General features: G+C 42.5%; 3 protein-coding genes across 6 annotated transcripts; all 3 read right to left on the bottom strand.

Moving 5' to 3' along the window:
- Positions 1–1021: 1021 nt before the first annotated feature.
- On the bottom strand, positions 1022–2479 carry ucn3l (urocortin 3, like). Its single transcript, XM_012824472.3, has 2 exons — positions 2233–2479; positions 1022–1914 (listed from the first exon to the last, which is right to left on the bottom strand). The coding sequence occupies exon 2, from the start codon at positions 1903–1905 to the stop codon at positions 1459–1461; it is 447 nt and encodes a 148-aa protein (XP_012679926.1). The 5' UTR covers positions 1906–1914; positions 2233–2479; the 3' UTR covers positions 1022–1458.
- A 1496-nt stretch (positions 2480–3975) lies between these two features.
- On the bottom strand, positions 3976–13195 carry si:dkey-117n7.5 (uncharacterized protein LOC559444 homolog). Of its 4 annotated transcripts, none has more exons than XM_031582870.2 (18): positions 13124–13195; positions 12486–12521; positions 12332–12388; positions 11806–11975; positions 11611–11682; positions 11443–11478; positions 11072–11356; positions 10868–10921; positions 10727–10789; positions 10532–10594; positions 10321–10437; positions 9100–9177; positions 8955–9008; positions 8781–8829; positions 7954–8202; positions 5003–5065; positions 4494–4679; positions 3976–4368 (listed from the first exon to the last, which is right to left on the bottom strand). In XM_031582870.2, the coding sequence occupies exons 7-18, from the start codon at positions 11117–11119 to the stop codon at positions 4352–4354; spliced, it is 1041 nt and encodes a 346-aa protein (XP_031438730.1). In that variant the 5' UTR covers positions 11120–11356; positions 11443–11478; positions 11611–11682; positions 11806–11975; positions 12332–12388; positions 12486–12521; positions 13124–13195; the 3' UTR covers positions 3976–4351. The 4 variants fall into 4 exon arrangements, with proteins under 4 accessions (XP_031438730.1, XP_042566046.1, XP_042566045.1 ...); XM_042710112.1 differs by having other exon boundaries at positions 11569–11682; positions 11904–11975; XM_042710111.1 differs by having other exon boundaries at positions 11904–11975.
- Positions 13196–13341: 146 nt separating this feature from the next.
- Positions 13342–15854, bottom strand: LOC122133591 (collagen alpha-2(VIII) chain-like). Its single transcript, XM_042710078.1, has 8 exons — positions 15737–15854; positions 15505–15540; positions 14671–14697; positions 14470–14529; positions 13974–14291; positions 13784–13819; positions 13616–13675; positions 13342–13467 (listed from the first exon to the last, which is right to left on the bottom strand). Exons 1-8 carry the CDS (start codon positions 15848–15850, stop codon positions 13414–13416), a joined length of 705 nt encoding a protein of 234 aa, XP_042566012.1. The 5' UTR covers positions 15851–15854; the 3' UTR covers positions 13342–13413.
- Between the last annotated feature and the right edge of the window lie 897 nt (positions 15855–16751).

The following is a 16751-nucleotide window of genomic DNA, read 5'->3' as shown; positions in this document are numbered from 1 at the left end:
AATTCATTAAGGACACAATTAATGCATTCATAATGTCGGCTATACTGTGGGTTTGATGTTGTAACTTAATACATTTCCCTTGATGATCTGCTGATCTGTGAGCCATCTCGACTTCTATACATTAATTGACTTAATGACAGAAATGTTCAAGATACAGATACAGAATGAGATAGTCAAACGTGAGATGGACATGAAAATGAGATGAAACTATGTTTATTTCATCTGCCTTTATTTATTAAAGGAAAATAAATAGTCCTTCCAAATATAAAAATATTCGATGATTTTCCTCCGTGCGCTCATTTTACTTAAGTATAGCCTACATTTATTATCATATTACACATTGCGCCATCACCATTGTTTGCGCCAAGTAAACAACTTTTGTCAACTTTTAAGTCATAGGGTGGACTGTTATGAGATATTTGTCTCTCTGTAATCCACAATAGAGAATCGAAATTAAAACGCAAAAGTAATTCGTGTTTATGTAACTTCATACACATGAGCAAAATAGCAAAACGTCTAATAGTATGAGACTTATGGATGAGTACTTCAGCGGTGCAGATGGGATTTTTGAACTAGGGGGGGACGCTAACATCGCCTAATCAGCTGTGCAGAGTTATTAACTGATAATTGTCGCCTTACGTAGGGAGAGTGGTGGGGACGGATCGGGGTCACTATGAATCTGGGGGGGGCATGTCCCCCCCTGTCCCCAGTGCCATCTGCGCCCCTGGAGTACTTACATTTTATGTCACTAAGCAACACTATGCACCAATCTGTCACTTTTTAAGGTGTGTTTTTTATGAACAACTACTTTTGGTATCAAATTAAGTTTGATGGAATCTGAAAAACATCTGTTGTTCCAAATATGTTGTTCTGTGGTTCGGGTCGGTACCCCGCGAAAATGTAAGAAAAGCCTTCACAGCACATCACCAACAATATCTCCAAAATGCGCCAACAAGTGCCAACTGGGCTGTTGGTGGTGTTTGCAAGGTTTTTGTATGCTTTTTAGACCAAAACTCCATAATGCTTCCTTAATATAAAGTTTATTTCCATATACCCAAGCAGAGCCGACTGAATGGCCACATTATTCTTTGTTGCCCCTTAATAAGATTTGATTTCAATTATTCAGATGATTTTATTTCCTACCCTGCTTAGGCAGAAAACAATAGTCAGTGTTATTCTTCATAACTTCAGCGCATTATTGCAAGCATGGAGATGGACTACAGGGTTTATGTCCGTTTTAACAACGAAGCTGAATGTCCATGAATAATTTTCTCTTTTTCTTTGCGCACATGGAAACGTTCACAGACGACATTTATCAGTCAGGATATGCCTGTCTCTGTAGGCTAACGCTTGTCGGTCAAGCAAACTTGTGAACTCAGAGATCTTCGCCAGGATAAGAAAAATGACACAAGAACGAATAAATGAACTATCATTAAAAGTCATTTGGTATCTATTGATTCACTTTCTCTTTCCAATCTTTGCCATCAAACGAGCGTTGTCTGCCGCCTTGGCTCGCAGGTTCTTGGCTTTGGCAATGTCGAAAAGGATGTTCATGATGTTGGTCGGAACATCTAGGGAGAGGGTAACCTTACTGCGCCGGTTGCCCTTTGCGCTGTTCCTGTACATCTTACTCCTCAGCTGTGTGTGGCTGAGGAATCTGTAGTTAGGTGCTGGGTATGTCCTTTTTTCGCGAGATTCCGCAGATTCGGCGCCGTTCTCTTCGGACCCAATGAGGAAGCCCCGTCTGTCTAAAAGCACGTTGTTGGGCTGCTCATTACTCTTAGCTCCGGAAAGGACATCATTGCTGCACAAAAAGTTAGATTCGGTTTCATACAGTCGGAAGCATAGACTTGAGCTGGGTGCGCAAAGGACAGCCAGAAGGAGCAGCGTTCTCACGAGCGGCATTGTGCTGTTCTGTGGATTAAATGCAGCATTGCAGTATTAGATTTCTAGTGATTTTATAGACCATACCGCAATAACAATAGAAGGTTACAGATTTGTAATATTTTTTAAGATGTTACCCTACTGATTATGTGCGTAACAGTAAAACATCAACTTAACTGCACCATTGGGACAATGCGCACATGTACCCAAAGACGTACAAATGGTTATCTACCCAATCAGGCACATTTTTTATAGTCATCGCTACAATAGCACCACGTCCATTTGCTTTACAACAGTACGTGTTTAACCTGTTACAACTCAAATCTTGGTCAAATCAACTCAACTTACCTTGGTGTCGCTCCTCTAGTTGCACAGTACACGTTGCAAACAGGCTCAGAGATGGCAAGATGACTACAAGAAAATAGTGATAAGTGACAATCCCAAACTGAAATGTATGCTATCGTCCTTTCAGAACTGTTTCTCAACTGTATTTACCAACCAGTCTCGGTGGCATCCATTTAGTACTGTTCAATTACACGGCGCCCGTGCGCCAGCACAAACGTCATACGTTATTGGTTACCTCCCAATACAGATTGACGGCGGTAAAACGAGCTTGCGTCCAGCAAGTTTAGTTTGTTCGTTTAGTTTATCGAGATAAGCTATAGTTATACGTAATGTTTAGAATACAGTGGCCCTCAACTGCGTAGGCTAATGTAAGGAGAAAATGTTTCCGGCGCCAAATATAGCACTGGACAGCTCCTTGCGCACGAGACTGAAATCTCCTGGGAGGATATTCAATCGAGCAGGCAGAATTAAATTGGCATATCGACGATATATGTTTCTTTAGACCTCATAGTGTGAGTTTATGACAAGTATCCGTTACCCTCTATAACATGAAGGAGAAGATAATTACTTTTTATGTGTGGAGAAGTACCGGTGACAGCCGGACAATGACGACTCAAACTTGCCGATGTGTAATTATGAATTACTGCATTAGTCTGTAACATTAACCACGGACATAAAGTGCCCATGATTGAGTGTTCTGCTTTGTACCATTTGCAGTGGTGTCATCGCAGCATTAAACATACACTTAGTAAAACCGTTTTTATCAGTAGCAAGCATAGCATCTTTGGAAAAAGTGGGATAAATGAAACCAACTGATATTTGCGCGTTTTGGGAATGTATATTGCGACTTTAACAGATCGTGGAGGTTCTTTGAGCGTATTAAGTATCATATCGTTCTAATATAGAAAGATTATTCAAATGTACACGCCACTGTCCCATATTAAATTGCCTCTCTTGGCACAGTCAGGTCTCTCCGGGAACGAAATTTCTTGTGGTGTGTGGTGGCATGTCCTCTGAAAATGACATGTAGCTCAGATCACCTACTGCGCTCTAATCTGGAGAACAGCCTGCCACGGCGGCGCCCCCTCCTGATAGGACATATGCAGACGTTAGATGCACTGCACTCTTCAAAGAGGCCATTATGGTCAGGGGTTATATAAGCGAGGTGACTGTGAAGGTGAAATACACAAGCTCGGGAATATCATTAAGGTGAGGACACCACCACAGCAAAAGGCACCAGAGAAAGCATTGATAGGCTTAATATAGTTATTTTTTCTGTACAACAAGTATTTGGAGCACCGTCCCATGAGGGTTCACTGTGGTCATAAACAGACTGCCCAAATAATGCCAGCAAGCTGGAGGGTTCTCCCACAAGCTAGCTCTCCAGAGACTCTGTCCAGACACGACCCAGGAACAACATGCTGAAGAGGAGCCAAAGTGGCAACCTCCACACCATTAACAGGGCCAAGCTTGGATACGACTGTCCAAGAATGAGTGTGGGAGAGGTCACGATCGCATCACACACACACACACACACACACACACACACACAAATTAAATTGAACGTGGGAGAGATCACGATTTGATCACATGCCAGTTCACAAACTCACACATGCGTACGCACATGCTCACAACAAACCAAAGATGTGCCATATCATTGAGTAAATTGATCACACAGGCAGTACAATGTATCACTAAAACACCACTGACTCATTCATATTTGCCTTTATTCATTAAACTGATGATTTCATCCACACCCACGTACGAATGAGGTAGGGTGCAAGGAAGGCAAAGAGTTGATCCCGAAGGAAACATTGAAATGAAGTGCCACTTATTTGAGTTTTAATTTCAACATATTCAGACAGTCAAGATACAAAATATAAAAGAGATAATACAAATAAAACATGAGTACCAGAGTACCGCTGACAAATTAAAGTGTAACAAATTCGGAAGACTTTAATTGAAACGTCATATAGTGCAACAGTGCAACGAAAACATAACAGTTCCATTACAGTTTCTCATATTAAGTGTCAGTGGAATTCAACAATAAGACAGACCAAGACCGTAAGGATCATACAGTTATTATTTACATAGACTGTGAAGTCTATTCGCAGGATTATTTTCACCTGGACTCTGAAGCTGTGAAAGAAAAGACACAAGCAGTAATGTAAAAAGGGGTAACTTCTTAAAGTCCTAGCCCCCAAGATTGGAGAACTCATTATTAAATCTTTATTGGGAAAACACCACTCATCTTCACTGCTTACCTTTCTGACCCTGGACACAAAGCATCTGACATTCCTGTTTGGAGGTAAAACGGTTTCTTGTCCCCCCACAGCCACCGTAGACGAAAGGGCGGCACCCTCCGGAGCGCAGGTGGTAGTACCACAGCAGAACGTACTCAGAGCAGTGTCCCTCAGACATAGGCTCCAGGCAGGCATCTGTGGAGACGCCTGGGAGGAAGGGAACAGATTTGCCCTTGTTTTTGCCTTTACCATTGCTTTGCCTTTGTCTTAGCTTCCATCTCAATATACAAGCTGCCCAGAGGCTTAATTCTGAAATACCTCATTTGTCTGCCTGACTTATATATTTATAAACCTACATATAATCATTCTATTCCTAATTTATATTTCTATTGGATTATGGTAAGTAAAACCTTAGTGTCATAGTTTCTCTCCCTCTCGTTCTTTATCAGCAAAACATCATCAGACAGGAGTGAGAGAGTGAGAAAGAAAGGAGGTAAAAGAAGTACTCTCCTGGAGGATGTCTGGGCTACCTGAAGTGTGTCGGAGGACACGTCTCTTCTCTCCTCGCTTCTTCCTCGTCCTTCCATTGACGTCTATAAAAGAAAATGTGTGAGTTTAGCGCATTCAGAGTGATTCAGTAGGTTAAGGCTAAGTGTGATGTGACGCAAGCCTCTCACACAGTCATGGTCAGCTCTGCTGGCAGGTTAATAAATAATGACGGAACGTCTGCAGAGCCTTCTCACGACTGGCTATAATGTCATTAGAGGCACTGTAGGCTTTCCCCTTCACAACATCACAGTGTTTGAAAAAGTTCTTAGACATGGAAATCTTTGATAAAAGACTATATAAAGAGACATATCTCTTTGGAGGCTATCAGTTCAGTCATTTTATTATCCAAGGTGCAAAACTTGGCTTGCCGTCGGGTGCACAAGATAAAAGACAACAACAAAGTACAAAAAAACAACTACACAAATACAAACCAAAAACACAAATACAAAAAGTACTATTCACAGTTGATATTGCATATATAGAAATCTGGTACCTGTTGAGAAGGAAATAGATATCACTATGCAAACATTAAATACCTTGCCAAAGACAGAAAGACTTGGATTGGATTTATCAGTTAGATACAGACTATTAGAGGTGTTTCACCATACATGATAAATGCATTGAATTATGTGTGGAAATGGGGACATCCAGTGTAACTAGCTGTCTAGAAGGAAAACTCTTTGGGCTTTTGGTACATAAACCACCACCACAGCTCCAAAAATAGTGCTCACGTATTTGTCTGATGACCAACATCAATTTGCTGAATAACTCATATGTTATTTCCAGTCTAGTTAATAATTTTTACACTGAACAGACATGATGCCATATGCAGCTATTACGAGTAACTGTCCCTAGATTTGTGAAACAGGAAATCTAACAAGAAACAACAAAGGGCTGTGAGTGTTCCTGATGAATGAACATAATGTACCTCTCGAACATTTCTATATTTCTGTTTCATTTCTTTTTTCTCTCCAGTCAGAATGAGTGGAGGGGGATTGGGGCTGTCACAGACTGTGCCTGAAGGCTGGGCTCTCCATTGAGCCATGCAGACACTCAAGCAGTCGGACTCCTGCTAATCCAAAGATAACTCTCCCTCTTCATGTCTCGGTCTCGATCATTCACACAAGGGGCCCTAACGTAGTGCCAGGGCGGAAACGGCTGGTGAAAATGGCAGCACATGCGTACTTTGTTGCACAAAAAAGAACACGTGGTAACACTTTCTATGACGCCTAGCTTTATAAAGCCCTATAAGGGCATTATAAGGGCCTTAATAATGACTTATAAAGTAGCTATAAGTCATTGTAGCAATCATTATAACTACGTATAATGTCTTCACAATGACTCATAACCACCTTTATGATACATTATATCAGTTCATTATGAATGGTTATAATTTAAGATGGAATAATGCATTATAAATATGTGATCGTCAGTCTATCTGTCAGGTAACACTTTCTATGAAGCCTGCCTTCATAAGGTCCTATAAGGACATTAATGATGACGTTAAAAAGTAGCTATAAGTCATTGTAGCACTCTTTATAACTATGTATAACATCTCCACAATGACTCCATTATACCCAGCTGCTGGTGCAAACCCTGGTGAGTTCCCGCCTTGATTACTGCAACGCCCTCCTAACGGGCCTGCTGGCTTGCGTGGTGAAACCACTACAAATGATCCATAACGCGGCGGCGCGTCTGGTGTTTAACCAACCGAAAAGGGCACACGTCACCCCGCTACTCATTTACCTCCACTGGCTGCCTGTAGCTGCTTGCATTAAGTTCAAGTCACTTATGCTTGCCTACAGAGTGCTTGATGGTTCTCCCACCTACTTAAATGCTCTTGTAAGGGCAAATGTTACACCCAGGATGCTGCGCTCTTCTAGTGAGCGTCGTTTGGCACTGCCGTCTGTGCAGGTATGATTTTTTTCATTTTGTTATATTTCTTATGTAAAGTAGTATTTATTGTTACACCAGGTTCTATTGCTCGTAGCTTGACTATTCTCTCCCTTGTACGTCGTTTTGGACAAAAGCGTCTGCTAAATGACTAAATGTAAATGACTCATAACCACCATTCTGATACGTTTATAATGCATCATTCTATCTTAGATTATAACCATTTATAATTAACTGACATAACGTATCAGAAAGGTAGTTATGAGTCATTGTGGAGATGTTATACATAGTTATAAAGAGTGCTACAATGACTTATAGATACTTTTTAACGTCATCATTAATGTCTTTGTGGTGCGTGGGAAAAATTATCTGAAGCTTTTACTGCAACAGCATATTAGGATGTTAATTAGATTACAATGTTATCCTTAACATGGCTTTTTTACTTAGAATTATTCTGGGAACAAACTTCAGGCTATTTGGTGCAGTCGATGCATTCAGCACTCCAGCAGAGCCAAACAGGTGAGTGGAAGTGCTGAGCACTGGATTAATGGGAGAGAGTGGTCATATACAAATCTTTGCGTTTGCGTAACACAAGGCTACAGTCACGTATGTGTCGATATACTGATGATATGGGATATCCCAGAGACAGGGAAAGAACCTGATGCATAAAACGTAACAGCAAAAGTGACCAGTAGCCTACATGATAGGGAATGCATAAGATATGGGAGGTTGCGAGCTAGGTTTATGTTGATACATTTGAACACTTGGACCAACATGAATGTAATCTCTTTCTGCATTTCATTGTGACCAAGAAAAAATGTCTTTTGTGCAAAATTTGCTGGTGTTGTGTGGCATTTCTCTTTCTGCCTTAGTCTAATCAGACTACAATATGTGAACAGAAATAACGAGATATGTCATTATAGTGTATTTACATCATGCATGACTGTTGACTACAGGACTGTTCCTATACCTATAGGACTGCTCATTAAAACAACCCAGTGAAGGGAAGGCCAAAGAAGGAGTCCTTCAGTCGGCTCACCTGTTAGGTTAGAGGAGGCTGTTGATGCCTCTGTAGCTGGGGTGGTTGGACTAACAGTAGTTGCCTCGTGGTCTTCGTTGTTCAGTCTGGCGTCTGTCTGCTCCTCTTCCTCTCCGTCTTCATCATCATCATCATCATCATCTTCACCAGGCTCGCTGCGTATGAGAGTGGAGAACATGGTCCCAGGCAACCGGTCACTCTCCTCTGCATCTGGGTCCTGGGAGTTCACCAGCACCAAAATGTCCTTCCCTGAAAGAGTTAATATTAATCACACAAAATACACACAAACAGTGAATTTCACGTTTTAGAGACAGTTATATCTCTCAGTTATATCTCATATCTCAACAAAGTTAGCATAATAAAAATGACACTCTAAAAACATCTGAATTAATGATGACATCTCTCTGTAATACTTTTTTTTTAATTTTTTTTTTTACATTAAAACGTACACTTTCCAGTGTTTAAGATTGTCGGTTATTTGGTGGAATGTATGTTTAAGTGACAGCCCTTAGGCTAGTAGTTGTTTAGTGCGAATGGGTTTGTTTTTAGTGAGGTCAGTCTTTGTGAATGGTTGCAGCCCCCCTGGTTTGGGCAGTCTGTTCCACAGTGAGAGAGCTGAGGAACACAACAGATGGCGCTTCTTGTGGGGTTTCCATGCAACATCAGCAGGGGTTCCAGAACAGACACAAACACACACACACATACAAACACACACATACACACACACACATACAAACACACTCACACAAAAATAAAGGCACACTTGTGAACTGACCCTCTCACACACACACACACACACACACACACACACACACACACACACTCACCACACTTTTTCACCACCTCATCGGTCACAAGCTCCTTCACCTCTTCCACCTAAAAAACGAAAAATTGTAAACATCTCTCTTAGCTCTCACTCACAAGACTAAATCCTACGGAACAAAGTGCTACAGGTGGGTCTCTAAAATTGAACCATCTGTTGGAAAAGCTGAGATACCTACAGAGAGTCCTGTTTCCCCTTTTTCTCCTTTGGTTCCTTCTGGTCCAGGTTCTCCCTGTCGAGAACCCCAGAACACACAACACATCAATCAGCCATCCTTCTTTCCATAGCCACACTACTATGATGAGAAAAGACTTCATCCTTACATTTTGCCCTCTTTGTCCCGGAGTCCCAGAAAGGCCCCTCACGCACGCCTTGCCCCGGCCTCTTCTGCCCTTCTCCCCCTGAGAGAGGAGAGTTTAAGAGAGACGTTACACACCACACCAGACAGCTACGAAGGACAATATGGACGTTCGGGGAGCACTGCTGGGTGCAACAAACACATTTTGTCGGCACTGCAAACTCTGATTAAATATGCCTGACCACTCAACAAAACCAAACTGTTTGCTTGGTCCTACAGAGAGACACTTGGAGAGTGCTTTTGTGATCCCACTTTAGCAACCAGCTTTACAGAATTTCCCCATGTGGAATCACCGGGGTGAACCAATAGCTAGAGCATGCGGATAGCAATGGCATGGTGGCTAGTGATATTTCAAGAGAGCAGTAATATGTAGAAAATGTATTCCTTCGCTTTCCTCTTTCCTCTACTTGGTTACAATGTAAATATGGGTATTAAACAAAGTCAAGTCTTCGAGGAACACAGAGACAGTCTACTGTTTCACAAACTTCAATGAAATACATAACTCAGCTGCTGCTAAACAATAACAACTGATAAACACAGCGCAAATGTAATTTAGTAGGTAAATATTGTTTGAAACAAGCAGACCTAATGAGCCTCACAGGACTCCCAGCCATTAATTATTCCTCTCTGCACTGTAGATGAACCTATAAATACACATTGCTGCATGTTTTTTTCTCCCTTCGATCTCCCCGAGACCGGAAACCATGATCCACTTCAATCAGCGTCAGGAGGCTTCTAATTGTTGCTAAACAGGGATGTTTGTCCACTGCTTTGTCAGGGATTTCAGTACCCATCTCTTCAGAAATAGCTGATTAATGCCACTATGTTAATTACAATGTCCTACTTCTCCCCTTCGCAACTGCCATACGACGGGCTACTTTTATCTCCTCCCATCCTACTGGCAATCCACTGTGACGTGAACACGGCCGTAATTAAGTCTGCCTTGCTTCGTTGCCATTACGGCTTCTTTTGTGTCAGTGAGCTCAAAAAGTCTCAGAGACTGGTTTCTCTAGGTCAGAAGACTGACTGGTGGGCATGACTATGGATAAGTGAGCTTTTTTTCTTAGTTTTGTGTGCATGTGTGTCCATGTGTATGTCTCTCTCTCTCTCTCTCTCTCTTTCTCTCTCTCTCTCTCTCTCTCGCTCTCTCTCTGTGTGTGTGTGTGTGCAAGCGCGTTGGCACTACCTTTGGTCCTGTGTCTCCTTTGAGGCCGAGTGGCCCCGGGCGACCCCGTGCTCCAGAGGCCCCTGAGGCTCCAGCAGATCCCTTGAATCCGGGGAAACCGGGAAATCCTCTCTCCCCCTGGGCAGGAAAAAAAGAGGTTAGTGAAAAAGGGGAAAACGGGGAAGGAAAATCCATACAATACCCAATACTGTGCCACTCGTTTAGGCTGTACCTTCGCCCCTTGCTGCCCAGGTGATCCATGAGTTCCATTAAAACCCTCATCTCCTTTTTCACCCTACAGAACAACAAGGGAATTAGCATCCATCCACCAAGACATTGAGGTTTCTACCTGATACTAAGGATGATAGTGATCACACTGTGTCTTCTTCGTCACCATCATCACCATCACCATCACCATCACCCTTACCTTTCGCCCAGTAAGCCCATTGAGGCCTGGAAGGCCAGGACTGCCTGGCACCCCTAGATCACCCTAAGACAGCAAAACACATGTTTTCAAACATGAACTACTGCTGCATTTCTATGAACCTGACCGTGTGCAATATCTCACCAGATGTCCATGCATGCCTGGACTGCCCATGCGACCAGGTAAACCTCGCATTCCCTGCAACAATTAGAGCCCATTAGAAACAAAATAACCCAAGATTATAGTATCATAAAGAACATCTGCTTGTCGAAGACAGCCTAATAAAGCCTATAATTATTTCTTAAAAAGAAAATAAAAAAAACTTTGTTTTTTCAACAGTTTTATTACTTTCTCTCCTTTCTCCCCTGTGGCCCCTGGCAAACCAGGCTCTCCCATCTCACCCTGTTTGAGAACATATCACAACAAAGAAAGTGTCGGCTCTTCTCTCAGTGTAACAGACTATTCAATATGGTATGAAACAGCAATGACATTTCATAAAACAACTAATCTGGCTGTTGTTAACTTCCTTAAACACTAGCCCCCCACACTCACCTGACTCCCCTTCAGTCCCTCCGGACCCATGTCCCCTTTGTCTCCCTTCTCCCCGTCCAATCCATCTACTCCATTACGACCCTGCACACAACAGAGGGGGCACCTTTTAAATTCCCATCACTGTCGCCATCAACTTTAAAAACCACCAGAATTCCATCAAGACTTACCGCTTCACCATCGACTCCTGGCTCGCCTTGGTCTCCCTACGAGAGCAAAAGAAATGCCGTCATGCTTTTGTGTCGAAACAACAAACAACACGTTTGTAATTATCAGCAACTGAAAGCCACCAATACCAGATGGTGCTGGATTGATGGTTGTGCTGTTTGCTCACCAACCTTCTGACCTACGGCTCCTCTGGCTCCAAACGGACCTACAGCACCTTTGGAGCCAGTTTCTCCCTTTAAGCCCTTCAGTGCAAAAAGGAAATGACACAATGATGAGGTAATGACTACCTTCAATTTTCTGACTCCCTTCACAATATGTATAATTATAAAATAAAAAAATAAAAAATTATTGAATGGGCAGGAGACCTGTCATACTCCTTGTATCCACGTCATTGCGTAATATTCCCGCTTTATCTCTAAATACAGGTGCGCCATTCATTCTCATGCTCTGAGGTGAGCCATACCTTCCCTCCTGGAGGACCATCTTCCCCTTTTTCTCCTTTATCTCCATCGAAGCCCGGAGGTCCTTTCTCACCCTAAGTAACATACAGACATTCACAACTATAGCTTTCCATAAGAGCTTCTAAGAACACTGTACACAAATAACAATGTTCACAAATAACAGTGTACAGAAATAACAATGTACACAAATAACAGTGTACAGACATAACAATGTACACAAATAACAGTGTACAGAAATAATACACAGTGCCAATAACAAAGAGAGACATGATGTGAGATAAGCATAGAATGTACTCGCACCGTAAAATAAACTTTTACCAGTGGGGAGTTACCAGATTAGGATACATTTAACAAATAAGGATAAATAAACAAATAAACAAACCCTATGATGTGTTTTAATCATACTGCACCGGTAGAACAGATTCCTTACCGTTTCCCCTTTGAACCCTTTGTAACCGCGAGGGCCAGGAACTGTGAGGGGACTGCCCTGAGCAGAGAGGACACATCACACAGACTAATGCTTCCCATGCGAGTTTAAACTTTTTATTCCACTTTTATTATTATTAATGCAGTTTGTTCTTTACCCTCTCTCCCCTGATCCCAGGAAGGCCACGGCCACCCTGTCAATGAGATTCAAAATGTATGAAATGATTACTGGGAATATTATGAGTGAGACAGAAGGGGTATAAAAATATATTAGGTGAGTATACTGAGAACATAATGTTGCTTGGTGGAAAATCAAATACCATTCACCATCCATAACCATTACTGTGTCATCATTTATAGTCTTAAATAAATAAAAGTGGCTTCGCCTCACTATCTGTTTAAATGCCAAGTCAGCTTTACGTTCATATATAAAATTGTTATGCACACTGGCTGTGCGATATTGACAGCAAGATATTTAAAAATGGAGAGCAAGTGACTTTAAGGCTTTTGAAGAGACTAAGGGTGGGGAACAGCAGACGACTCAATACAGATGAGAGGAGTGAGGTGCTTTTGATGGCCTCCATTCAGACATGCAAGGTAACCCAGTCAAAGTCATGGAAAAACTCCTCTAACTTTTTTCATTCTATGCCCCTTTTAAAGTTTAATACTTCCACAGGAGTCAAAAGGAGACATGACCTCTAAATCGAATGCCTGCCTAGCGACTGGCTGACATCTTAACAGACATGAATCATCATCATCATCATCATCATCATCATCATCATCACCACCATCTTACCTTTTCTCCTTTGGTTCCCGCTAAGCCCTTGGGACTCTGTAACAATGACGATAGAGGGGAAAGTCTCAGATCAGACAATCCCACATGGGAGGACATTCAGAATATCCATGAGCTTGAGTCCTGAGCGGGGTACCAAACTATGCAGGGTCTATATCTACAGGAATGCATTCTCATTCAACTACAGTTTAAAAGATCTCAGTAGCATCATGTCTACTATCCTTGCTCTCTTACATCATGCTAAAGGTTACATGTAACTGTAAAGTAAAAAATAAGCTCAGTAAGTGATAGGCTTAACTGACTATGGGTCCAGGCAGTCCATTAGCTCCCGTTGTTCCCTTAGGACCCTGTGATTTAAGAAAAAAACACAGCCGTGAGGAACAACTTCAGACTATAACGTTTCCTGCAACAAAGCTACTTAAAAGTGGTCATGGAAATTATTAATTTTTCTCCTAATTTAGGAAATTCCCCATCTCATGAATGTGACTGTCTTACCCGACGCCCGGGCAAACCTGCCACCCCCCTCTCGCCTGGCTCTCCCGGGATGCTGTCACCCTAGTTGGGAAAGATGCAAGGGATACATGAAAGGATATTTAAGTATGAGGCACAGATCCAAATAAACTCTCTTACACTGTAAACAAAGAGTGCATCACTTAATGTTACCTTGTCACCTTTAGTCCCTGGTTCTCCCGGGGCACCCTTTAAACAAGAGACACACATCATCTCTACTGGATATACAAGCGAGAATATTCCCTCTCTCTGATTGTTTCCCCTCCTCCTAATTCTATCCATCTATCCCTTCATTGCTCTATATCTCTCTCAGACACAAGTAGAGGGTAACTGTTGTAGCTACCGGCTGTCCTGGAGAACTAGGTGGTCCTGGAGAGCCTGGTGTTCCATTTTTTCCCCTCCTCCCTTTGTCGCCCTGTGTCCATTGAGAGATGTCAATCATTACTGTATTATATTCACAGTTTTCTGAACAAAACACATTGTCACAGCCACATTCTGAATAAAGCCCAAATCGAGGAATGAAGTGACCCCTGACCTCTCTGCCTGGCTCCCCAGGGTTTCCTGGTGGCCCTCGTGACCCATGGGAACCCGGGATTCCAAGGTTGCCTCGGATACCCTGGATGCCCTGAGCGCCAGGAGGTCCTGGCTCGCCTGGCTCACCCTGTTCATAGGGAGGAGAACGGGACAGTTTTTTCTCCCTGCTTTTGGATCGAACTGTGTATAATCATGTGATGTGAAAACATACTTTTTTTTTAGCAGACATTATAGATAACTAATTTTCTTCTAAGGATAAAGGAATGGTATGCTAACAGTTCAAGGTAACTGAAACCAGAGATCACCTTATGACCAGGTGGACCAGCCTGACCAACTGGACCACGATGACCAACTCCTGGTTCTCCCTACGGACATAGAATGTTAGCACTTGCACTTATTTCTTCCCTCACAGGACATTTCTTTTTGCTTCATTTAATGTGATAATTCAATTAACTTATTAATTCAACGTAACAAAAATCATTTCAGTGTAAAAAAAAAGCTTTCACCTTCTGTCCACTCTCTCCAATTTCACCCTAAAGAAACACAAAAAAGGGGACAGCGAGCTATTCAACACTTTTATTGTGCCTTTTTCTCATCCACGTATGAAAAAGACAGACAGAGAGGCAGGGCTAAGAAACTCTCAACTCAGAATCACCATTGAAAAAAAAAGAAGTCTTTACAGAGAGAATTATTAATATCCAGATTAAGCCCATTCGTCATGCTTGAGTAAAAATAGAATTGAGGAGGACATCAAAGGCCAACTCAGGGGCTGTGCCTGTGCCCAGCGCACTTTGAGTGACAAGGGTAAATTTCCCAGAATTCCGAGTGAGCATTCCGCCTATGACGTAAGAGGTGGAGACGTGGGTGGACAGGGAAGTGACACATCCGATGAGGATGAGATGCTTGGCACCTCACAAATGAAGCTCTAACCAACTCAAATTTGTACTTCATTTACAGCTTAATATGACACATATGTTGTGTTTTCACAGTTTACATGGGTGTAGACTGGGCACAGACAAAGAAGTGGTTAGCTCCATTTTCAACTGAGGAATTAAGCTCCAAGATAAATGGTAAGGCTGCTAGGGGTAATGATTTTATACTGACAGCTTTACTAGTGGGTAGAACAACCTATTACCTATATGAATAGGGCAATAATCTTACTGGGGTTCTAGCACTTTGTTTTGGTTTATTTGTCCCAAGCTGATTCTGATAACTTGTACTTACCGGAAGAAAAGTTAAATTACCCAACCTTTGGGATCCCAATCCATTAATACAGCGCTTGTGTTTATTGGATAACTCCCTTGTATGAATGCATAAAGTGATTTTCACAAAAGGATTACCTTTGGGCCAGGTTTGCCATCCTCTCCTGGGGCACCCTTCAAAAAGACAAACAGCAGTAAGTCAGAAACTCATTTGACCTAGTACAGTTAGCTAGAGGGAAACCAAAAATCTACTATACGATGCCACATGTAAAATGGATGCCATGTAAAGTACAGGTGACCCCCTCCCTAGGTAACTGATGTGTGCAGGTAAAGGATTGAGGAAGGATGTGTGGCTTATCTGCTGTCTCACCTTGAGAATGCCCAACTGAAACAGATCATCCGTCTCTCCATCGAATCCCCCCATCCTCGCTCTCTCGATCATTTCCTGCCTCCTTCTCTCCCACTCTATCCTCTCTAGCTCCATCTCCCTCTCCCTCTCCCCCCTCTCCCCCTCAGACTCTCTGTCCAGTTCCTCCTCTCTCCTCCTCTCGGCCTCTGCTCTCTCCCTCTCCAACTCCTCCTCTCTCTCCCTCTCCAGGCGATCCATCTCTCTCTCGCTGTCTGTCTCGGTGTGGTCATAGTCTGGGCTTCTGTCGTACTCCTCGTCAGGCTCCAGTCCAGAATTATACTCCGCATCTGGCTCGATCACTGTGTCATCATCATCCTCCCACTCCTCCTCTCCCTCACTCTTGCTGTCTCCTGCTCCTCCGGATTGCACTCCTCTGTCTTTATCTTGTTCTGCCGTGGGTACAGGATCTGTTCCTTCTCTGTCGGTCTCCTCCTCTCCCTCCCACTCTGCCTCTCTTTCTCGCAGAGTGTCAGGGTCAGGAGCAGAGTTGGCATTCTGCCGCGTCTTTGTCTAGAAATAAGTCAACATGGCGAAGAATGTGATAACTGTGGCACAACTTGAGACATCTCGCCTCTGAGGTCATGTTTTTGGAAAGGCCCTGTTAAACTCACGTTTAATCGTTTTCTCCCCTTTATTCCTGAATATGACTTGAAGAAATCAAAAGAGAAACAACAGTTTTCTCAACACAGCCACAGCTTATTCATGTACAACTGTGAAGCACTTCATCTTAACAGGAATGCTAACAGGAATGACTTCACATTAACATCAGTCTGTATGTGGAGAACGTATGGTTAGGTACGTTGGGTTTTCTGTTTGGATGACCATGTGTATGTGTATCTATACTTTCAAAAGTTGGCTTCTGTTTAATGGAAACTGTTAATGTGTTTGTTTAATAAAATAAGGGCTTTTTCTGTAGGAATAACAGTTTTGGAATGGATTTAGCAACATGTTAGAACCTCAAACGTCCAGTTGTCGT

This window comes from Clupea harengus, chromosome 16, assembly GCF_900700415.2.
Source record: "Clupea harengus chromosome 16, Ch_v2.0.2, whole genome shotgun sequence".
In the NCBI taxonomy this organism is placed as follows: Eukaryota; Metazoa; Chordata; class Actinopteri; order Clupeiformes; family Clupeidae; genus Clupea; species Clupea harengus.
This window is presented reverse-complemented; position numbering and strand designations above follow the sequence as displayed.

Bases quoted from the DNA above. Each gene is read 5' to 3' on its own strand.
- ucn3l (XM_012824472.3), bottom strand. From the start codon at position 1,905: ATGCCGCTCGTGAGAACGCTGCTCCTTCTGGCTGTCCTTTGCGCACCC.
- si:dkey-117n7.5 (XM_031582872.2), bottom strand. From the start codon at position 11,119: ATGGGAGAGCCTGGTTTGCCAGGGGCCACAGGGGAGAAAGGAGAGAAA. The intron at 8,830-8,954 runs GTAGGTATCTCA...TTCGTTTTTTAG, and splicing joins AAGGGGAAACAGGACTCTCT to GTGGAAGAGGTGAAGGAGCT. The intron at 4,680-5,002 runs GTAGCCCAGACA...CCTTCCTCCCAG, and splicing joins TGTCCTCCGACACACTTCAG to GCGTCTCCACAGATGCCTGC.
- LOC122133591 (XM_042710078.1), bottom strand. From the start codon at position 15,850: ATGGAGCTAGAGAGGATAGAGTGGGAGAGAAGGAGGCAGGAAATGATC. The intron at 13,676-13,783 runs GTAACATTAAGT...TTTCCCAACTAG, and splicing joins CAGGGACTAAAGGTGACAAG to GGTGACAGCATCCCGGGAGA. The intron at 13,468-13,615 runs GTAAGACAGTCA...CTTAAATCACAG, and splicing joins CAGGTTTGCCCGGGCGTCGG to GGTCCTAAGGGAACAACGGG.